This window comes from Typha latifolia, chromosome 9 (assembly GCF_019914945.1).
Source record: "Typha latifolia isolate L0001 chromosome 9, TyphaL0001v2, whole genome shotgun sequence".
Classification (NCBI taxonomy): Eukaryota; Viridiplantae; Streptophyta; class Magnoliopsida; order Poales; family Typhaceae; genus Typha; species Typha latifolia.
The window spans coordinates 9,734,089-9,743,433 of NC_133094.1; the positions used below are offsets into that span (position 1 = coordinate 9,734,089).

A 9,345-nucleotide genomic window follows, 5' to 3' on the forward strand; every position below is an offset into this window, starting at 1 on the left:
ATAATATTCTAAAAGAGAAATAGAAATGCAAAAGAGTCAGAATCCAGCTATTTGATGCTTCAAGAGAGCGTGGCCTCCACATGCTCATAAGTCATAAGATGCATCATCTATGAAAGAAAAGTAATAATTATTCAACTCAATCTTCTTCTCCTCCTCCTTTTTTTCTCTATTTTAGAGTTGATCAGCTGTTCATGGAACCTTCTCAAGACTGGACCTGGACCTGGACCTGGAGATAGATCTACTAGTTCTACTGCTGAACGTCACATATTAATTAGTCCAAAGACTTGACCTTTTGGATGCCCATCAAAGACTAGAAACCGAGCTTTCTGAGTTCCTTCTTCTCAGCTATCAGACATGGAAACTATGTTTCTGTTGGAAATTTTAGCTGAATATATGATTGAGAGCCTGTGAACAGTTCCTCTGAGTATTTAATCCTTAAATACAAGTAAGACAGGCGGATGATCATATCCTCCGCTTATAATATATAAACATAAAAGGAGGAATAAATTGGTTTCACTGTCATGAACAGTGAAGTCTTTGCATCTGGACAGCAAAAGAGAGAGAGTGAGAGAATATAAAAAGTATTCCTTGGCAGTTCCTTGAAGAAATGGAGATGGTATGAGAGAAGCGCGTGGTCTACACGCGGTCACGGATTACAATGAAAGCAAAGTTAATTGGATTCAGAAAAAAAAAAGTTAACTTTTATTAAAAAAAGCCAACACCTCTCGTGGCTGCTGAGAAGTTGCATCCCACCATCCAATCTTTTAATGCTACAAACCCTCAAAATATGTGCTGGATCTTCTATTATATATATATATACATATCTATAAAGGTATCTTTTCATTTCAGACACATGCTTAAGAGTGTTGTTGCTTGAAATCCAATGATAAAATGGTGGTTTAATTACACATTGCTATTTCAAACTGTTTGTAGTTGCATGCAGTTCAATTATAAATTTATGAGCATAATGATGCAAAAATAATTTTCGTCTAAAAAGAAATTAATGGCTAAGTTCATAAGCAGTACCTTTCCCATCTGGCATGTCACATTTCTCCTTCTCAAATTAAGGACCAAGTGGCTCCTTAATTGGTGACCAAGAATAGTATTAGTCCTTCCTCCTCATAGACTAGTCAAGATGCACGGTATTATATCTATTGATGTTGGACTTCAAATGTGGTCATTAAACAAGCTAGTTGCAACTTTGAAAAGAAAAGAGCTATTAATACGTTGGACTTTGATCCATTACTACTAGTTAAGTAAAAAATAAGGCCAGAATAATAAATATTCATATGGTAGAATATATAAATAAAATCATCTGCCATCTCATGGGCACCACCTCCCCTATCCCCTATAAAAGGACACACATAAGCCCACATTAATGCATATGGTCTTCTCCAACTGCCCCCCCCAACTTTAATCTCCCTTTTAAAAGCTACCCAAATCAAGCCACTAAGAGTTGGAAGAAGTTTGATACTTTTTTTTTCTTAGAAGAACACCACACCATGAAGTCTTCTCTCATCTCTTTGCTCTTCTTTTGCTTCCTGATTAGCTTGTATTCCTCAGCGGTGAACTGCCAACAGTCAGCTGATTCATGTAACTCAAACCTCAGTGGAATCACCCACCTCATTCCTTTTAACACCTCCAACTTGCATTGCTTCACTGCATGGAGTTCCCAAGACTTCATTCTCAGAGTATGTTTTGTATATATATATATTTTTATCATCGATTACTTACTTTGGTAAATATATACTAATAAGTTTTTATTTTTTATTTATTTTTAACTGGTCTTGTGTCCAGTATGGGAACGCCAGCTCCGGGGTGTGGAGCTACGTGGTGTCGGCGCCGGACACGAGCTCGTACGTGGCGGTCGGATTCTCGAGCAAGGGGAAGATGGTCGGGAGCAGCGCGGTGGCCGGGTGGATCACGCCGTCCGGGCCGGGGGTTGTGAAGCAGTACTACCTCGGCGGGGAGAGCTCCGGGGATTGCCCACAGGACCAGGGTAGCCTGAAGCTTGTGAAGGGCATGGCTGTGATTGTAGCCAAGTCGTCGCGGCTTTACCTCGCGTTTCAGATCACCGTCGATCAGCCGGCGCCGTATCTGATCTACGCCGTCGGACCCAAGAACAAGCTGCCGTCGTCGCCGGACTACTACCTGGCGGAGCACCGAACAATGTCCTCGGCTTCCGTCGACTACACCGCCGGCGGTATGTCTTGGAAAAGCTTATGCTTCTTTATAATGACAAAATTACCCTTATGTCAGTTTGCTAGAGGGGACGGGCATAAAAGTCAAAAAGAAAATTTATCAAAAATACCCTACCATTTTATTTTTATTATTCTTCACACCCTACTGCCATATGAGTTAATTTCACTCTCACAATAAATTAATTTTTATTTTTTGAAAATAAAAAATAAAATACATGTCCTTATTTGACTTTAAAATATAGTTTTTTTTTTCTATTTATTAGTATCTTAATTTAAAAAATTATTAAAGTCATTTTGCTTTTAGAGTTACTTTTAACTCAGTTATATAAGCAATTTAATTATCAACAAAATTAATAACAATATATATTGAGGCATTTTAAATAAATACAAAGAGTTTGAATGCTAAAATAAATTGTAAGGTGTTTCTGATCATTTTTTTTAAATTTTCGAACATGAGCATAATCCCATTAAACCTCTTGGAATAAGAAAACCCTAATGTATATAAATATCTTTAACAAAACATATCATGTTAGATAAAAATATATAAATGCTAACCATGGCATGTCACAGGGGCGGTCTCAGACGCTGAGGATGATGAATCGAGCTTCTCGACGGAGAGGCGGCACGGCCTATTGGCACTGCTGGGATGGGGAGTTTTGATGCCTCTTGGGGTGATGGCAGCCAGGTATTTTAAACAGCATGACCCTCAATGGTTCTACTCCCACATCTCTCTCCAAGGGATTGGGTTCGCCTTGGGTCTGGCCGGAATCATTCTTGGGTTCGGACTGGATGACGATGGAATAGACGATGTGGACGCACACAAGGCTCTGGGAATCGCCATCTTGGTCTTTGGATCCCTCCAGGTTGGTAATAGTAAACTACTAATTAAACTCTCTAATTTCTTAATTATAAGAATTTTTGAATTACTTAATAAAATATTTTAGTCGTATTTTTATGTTTGCAATACATAATGCACACATTATGGGCCATGTCATGTGCTCCTTCAATTAATTTCACAAAGAGAGAGAAGTCTAATCTTATTCATTTAAGATTTAAGATTTTATTTGTGTATATAAATGAACGGCCTAAGTATGAATAGTCCAATCTCTTATTCTACGTATATGATCTATAATTAGGTCTGACTACTAGCATAAGTGGTACATACTCATCAATTAATAAATAGGGAAAGATGTGAAAACTTAACATTGTTTCACTAAATATCTATATTGCTAGAATTCGAACCTAACTGCCGTGATACAACGTGTGCTCTTTTAGCTAAATGAGTTCTATCCCATGTGCCATTAAGTGCACTAAAGTTAGCCTATCGTGATAGGAACTGGCCCACTAGCTAATGTCAGGTCTATATAGCTTTCCAATGTTGTAACTATTAAAAGAAAAGCGAAACCAATAAGAAGTTATAAACAATTATAAACTCAAATGTTATTTATAAGAGAATTTTTATAAATTACACTCTATATTTTATCTATTTTACGATTCACATCTCATTTTTGAAGTTTTTATAATCCGACACCTACTTTTCTTTATAATTCTCATTTAACACTATTCGCTAATTTAAACGATACTAGCAAAAAAAAATATTTTATTATAATATATAAAAATAATTTATAAATATCTAAATTACTCATTCCTTCTTCAGAAGAGTGGCAGAGGGGAGGAAAAACAGTAGTGATGTATTTTAATAATTTGATCGATATCAGTTAGTCAAAATAACGTTAGGGTGTTAAACGAAAATTATAGAAAAAAATAAGAGGTCGAGTTATAAAATCGTAAAAGACGAGATATGAATGACAAATAATAATAACATATACGGTCTGATTTGTAAAATTTCCTGTTGATATGTTCACTACTAGACTACTAGTGTAGTTGTTCTCATTATATTGAATGCCTCCCTCTGCTTTGCATTTGCCTTTAGGTGCTTGCATTCCTTGCTCGCCCTGACAAAACTTCCAAGGTTAGGAAGTACTGGAATTGGTATCACCACTACATCGGACGGACGGCGATCGCCTGTGCAATTGCAAACATATTCTTCGGACTAGCGATCGCAAGCGAGGAGAAATCATGGAGCGTTGGTTATGGTGTTTTCTTGGCTGTTTGGGTTATTGCTAGTGTAATTTTAGAAGTGAGGAGGTGCATGAATAATGAGTGATATGTTTTATAATATGGACACCATACATTGTTATAACTCATCACCTTTGAGCATAGTTGACATGTATGCCTATTTGTTTCAATTTACATGTTCTTTCTTTGACACTTCTATGACATCTAATAATGTATTAGAAATCTTCCACTCTTGTAATTGATAGTATTACACCTTGGCCCAGTGGGGTCTTATCATGAAAGGCCCAAGCCAGATTAGCTATTTTACTCTCGTTTTTGAAATATTTTATTTCCTTTTTGGATTTTTATTTTTTAGAATCAATGAGATGTGGAAAGATAATCTCGCTTCGAGTAGCATCACCTTTCCATTGCCTTAGAATTTTTCTGGCTTCCTCTTGATAATGAAACATCATTAAAGGCCTTAGGGTCTGGCTATTAAAGAGCATAATATCAAGTCAAAAGCCTACTTCTTTATAAATAATGGAAAAAAATGATAAAGTTGACCTTATAAGTTTGTGGTTTTATATTTAGATGTTAATTGAGATTGTAATATGCAAGCCACTCTTCCATCATTTATGGATAGAAAGCAAAGATGAGGTTGGACTTTTGAAGACAACCATAACAATATCTAATATTAGAGTAGAATGAGTCTTTACAAGCATATTGTACTTGAATTGTTCATCACATATATATGTATATATAGTCATGCTCACCAAATTAATAGAAACATTTATGAATTTGTCCATAGTTGGCCACACTTGGTCATAGTGTACACATAAAATAAAGAATAAATTATAAGCAATAGAGCACTTGTGGTTAGAAATTTCGGTTTTGGTTTTGATTTATTATTGGTTTCAATTTCGCCATATAAAAAAAACAAAAACAAAAAACTGGGGATGAGATAGATTAGCTTCAATCGATAGCAGTTTAAAACAAACAAAGATAAAAAATAATGATAGTTTTAACTCCATCTCAACTCAAACATCACCAATTGCTCCTGGCTTGTGGGCTAAGACTAAGTATATGTTTAGACTTGGTCGTGATAAATCCTTCATCTATCATATCCAAAATATGATAAAAAAGACTACATAAAATAATGTTGGAAGTAAAGTCTTAAGACCTCCAGCAACCCCCTTCAAGCCTTAATTTGCATCTCACCTCTTCCCTCCAATCCCAATCCCAATCCCAATCCCAATCCCAATCCCATGGAGGTCTCTCTAATCCCCCTCCTCTTCCTTTCATTCCTTAGCTTCTTCTCTTCCCTAGCAGTAAACTCCCAACAGCCAGATTCATGCAGCACAAAGCTTATTAATGTCACCAATCTCATCCCTTTCAACACCTCCAACTTCCACTGCTTACTTGCATGGAGAAAAGAAGACTTCATCTTAAGGGTATGTTATATAAATATTTTTATTACAGTAATTGATATTGTTAATTCACCAATTGTTCTAAAAGCTTAAGCAGTTTAATATGCTGTATGAAGTATATGAACACAGACCTGGGCCTGTGGAGCTACGTCGTGTCGGCTCCCGACACGGGCTCGTACATCGGGATAGGATTCTCGAGGCGCGGGCGGATGGTTAGGAGCAGCGCAGTCGTCGGCTGGGTCACGCCGGCCGGACCGGCCGTCGTGAAACAGTACTACCTCGGCGGCAAGAGCTCAGATGAGTGCTTGCCTGACCAGGGTAACTTAAAGCTAGTGAACGACACAATTGTGTTCATATCGCAAGCATCAAGGTTGTACCTCGCTTTCCAGATCTACGTCGACCGGCCGGAGCCGCACTTGATATACTCCGTCGGCCCGCAGGGGTTCCGGCCGTCGTCGCCGGGTTATTACTTGGTGGAGCACCGAGAGGCAGCTACGGCATCCATTGACTACACCACTGGTAGGTGGATGCTTTTGATAAAGTTAATATTTTTTTTTCTCTCTTTCTTTTTTTTATTGTTTTTCTTTCACTTTGCAAAACTAACTAAATCCAATATATATAATTGAAATATTAAAATAATAAACACGAGTAGAGTGTTAAATATAAAAGATTCTGGTGGGTGGGTGTAGGAGTGGCTTCGGATGCCGGCGGGCTATCGGGGCTCCAGCCGGAGAGGCGGCACGGCCTTCTAGTGCTTCTTGGCTGGGGGTTTCTCATCCCAATTGGGGTGATGGCAGCCAGGTACTTCAAACAACATGACCCTCAATGGTTCTACTCTCATATCTTCATCCAAGGGATTGGATTCAGTTTGGGTCTAGCCGGAATCATTCTTGGGTTCAAACTAGACGACCAGGGCCTCAAAGATGTGGGTGCACACAAGGGTCTTGGAATTACCATTATGGTTCTTGGTTTTCTCCAGGTCAGTTAAACTTTTTATAACTTTCCTATCAAGGGTAGTATTGGATTTTTGGGTTAAAATGTTTTAGGAAATTTTTACAAAAACAAAAGAATTTAAAATAAAAAGAAAGAAAGAAAAAAACCTTGTAGAGTTTAATCTATCTAAGCTTAAATTAAAATTAATTTCGAATCTAATTTTATAATTAGTTTGAACTAAAATAATTTTAATTTGAGCTAATTTTGAACTCGGGCATGCTCTAGTTAAAATGAGTCAATTAATAAGTTATTTCAAACTTGAATCAATTCAAGCTTAAATTAAGTCCGAACAAACTTAAAATAAGATTTAATTCAATAGTAAAAGTATAACAAGTAGTAATACTATGAGTCTATCTTAGATCTAAATGTTCACATTAATCGTATGGTCATATGTATTATATTTTTTATTTATTTTTGAGCCTCTACATTTTATAAAAATGATCTTTTTAACACTTTGGTTTTATTTTTAACTCACTATATTAACATATACGAATCTAACAAGAAATATTTAATTTTGCTTAAGGTGATATTCTTAAAATTTCTAAGCTACCTTTATTATGCCCATTAATGACCTCATAAGTCATAGTTTTGTACTCATAATCGTATTCTTTTTTATTTATTTTTTATCTCGATTCTTCTTATTATTTTTTATATTATTTAATATTAAGTTATTCATATTCCCTTGGGGTTCATGATGTATGTTTTTCTCGACAATTTCCCAAAATCTTATTAAACTTACCAAAGCTTGTTTGATTCATGCATAAAATTTTTAACAAATAATTTTATACATATATTTTGAATATAAATTAGTTATATATATAAATGTTCTTATATTTTATTGTTTGATTGTAAAATGTAATAATTATTTTGAATAAGTTTATATACACATTTATATTTAGTTATTAACTATGAATAAATATGTTAATTATAATAGAAATTATTTTTGAAAAATGTGTATAACTTTATTGCACTCATCTAAGTGATAAGATTTGATCAAAATATATTTAAATGAGTCATAATTTATAAATAAATATTCCTTACGCATCAACCAAACACCACATAAATATTTAATTCTCATTCTTTAATTTGAATCAATTGTTAAGTCTATGAGATGCAATTTGCACATAAATTTTCAAACTTGGCCTTACTAAATTTGATTAGATGAGATAAAGTAAGATTTTTAATGTCTGGCTATTTACTTGGATAACTTATACATGGTGATTTATCCATTTGATTACGAGATAGGCAAACATAAAATAGAAATAAAATAAGGACTTATGATAAAATGTGGTGGTATCCCATATGAATTGGATAAAAAAAAATTTGAAAGATAAGAATAGTTTTGATTGTGATAGTTGGGATAAGAGATAAAAATGATCAAATTAATTGTATTACATTTTCTTTAGTTTAATATAAATAGATATATGAAAAAAAAATTCTTGAAAAAGATGAGAAATTCTATTAGATTAAAAATTAATATATATATTATAATTTAATTTATAACTATTATATTATTGGTTAAAAAATAATTTAACTTAATTAACTATAATATACACAATATATGTACATTACATGTTAAGATCTTTATGATACCATCTTCGGTACCAATTGAATACTTTTTTATTATATAAATATACTCTTTCAAAGATATAAACAAGTATAGATGATGCATTCTTTTTATGAAATTATAGGTGATGGCATTATTTGCTCGTCCTCAAAAGATATCAAAGGTAAGAAAATATTGGAATTGGTATCACCACTATTTTGGACGGTCTGCAATAATTTGTGCGATTGCAAATATATTTCTTGGACTAAAAATTGCTAAAGAAGATAACCCATGGAAAATTGCTTATGGTGTTTTCTTAGCAATTTTGGTCATTGTTTCTACTTTCTTGGAGATTAGGAAATGCACGAGAAATGCGTGAGATGTTGTCGAAATTCATCACTTTTGATAGCTAGCTAAGCATGCTTGTACCTTTTCAATTGGATTAGTTGAGCACTGAAAACTATTGTATATGGGTTGTATTGTTTAATGAGTTCAATATTTTAAGACAAAATTATTCATAATAAAATACTTTTTTTGAAAAATAACCTACATGATTTTATGTAGATTATCAAATTTTAAAATCTAAACTTACATATAATTGTACCGTAATTTTTATGTTTAAAATTTTATAAAGAGGTTCAATATGAGCGCAGTTTCAATGTGGGCTGATTTATGCGGATTAATTCAATCGGTTGTTGAATGCACTCTAACATATCAATTATGTGCATCTGATAGCTCTAATTATGCATATAAAATATAGGGGGCGTAAGATTTGAGCAAGCGCGATTAAAGTTGTCAGATATGTAATATTGATACATTAGCATAAGATCAATCCTTATTATATTCCAATCACTTCAACATTGGGTTAAATAAATTTGACTTCTCCGTAGATGAAAATTACTTTACCTCCTCTTAAACCTTGTTATTTTATATAAGTAAATCTCCATAAGCTCATTTTTGTATCACTAACCCTCGCTAAACTTTTAACTAAATTGCAACAGGTAGATTTTCCATCTAGAATTAATAGTGAATACTTATTTTTTATCCTAACATATAATTTTAATTTAAACAAATATCACAAAGCATCATACATAGGCATCCTTTATCAAAATATTTTCAC

At 34.0% G+C, this 9,345-nt stretch overlaps 2 protein-coding genes across 2 annotated transcripts; both read left to right on the plus strand.

Annotated features, from left to right (window-relative positions):
- Positions 1–1,388: 1,388 nt before the first annotated feature.
- LOC140794722 (cytochrome b561 and DOMON domain-containing protein At3g07570-like) lies at positions 1,389–4,561 on the plus strand. Its single transcript, XM_073146862.1, has 4 exons — positions 1,389–1,691; positions 1,798–2,203; positions 2,772–3,064; positions 4,135–4,561. The coding sequence occupies exons 1-4, from the start codon at positions 1,503–1,505 to the stop codon at positions 4,366–4,368; spliced, it is 1,122 nt and encodes a 373-aa protein (XP_073002963.1). The 5' UTR covers positions 1,389–1,502; the 3' UTR covers positions 4,369–4,561.
- Positions 4,562–5,474: 913 nt separating this feature from the next.
- Positions 5,475–8,736, plus strand: LOC140794724 (cytochrome b561 and DOMON domain-containing protein At3g07570-like). Its single transcript, XM_073146863.1, has 4 exons — positions 5,475–5,710; positions 5,803–6,205; positions 6,376–6,665; positions 8,371–8,736. The coding sequence occupies exons 1-4, from the start codon at positions 5,525–5,527 to the stop codon at positions 8,602–8,604; spliced, it is 1,113 nt and encodes a 370-aa protein (XP_073002964.1). The 5' UTR covers positions 5,475–5,524; the 3' UTR covers positions 8,605–8,736.
- Positions 8,737–9,345: the final 609 nt, after the last annotated feature.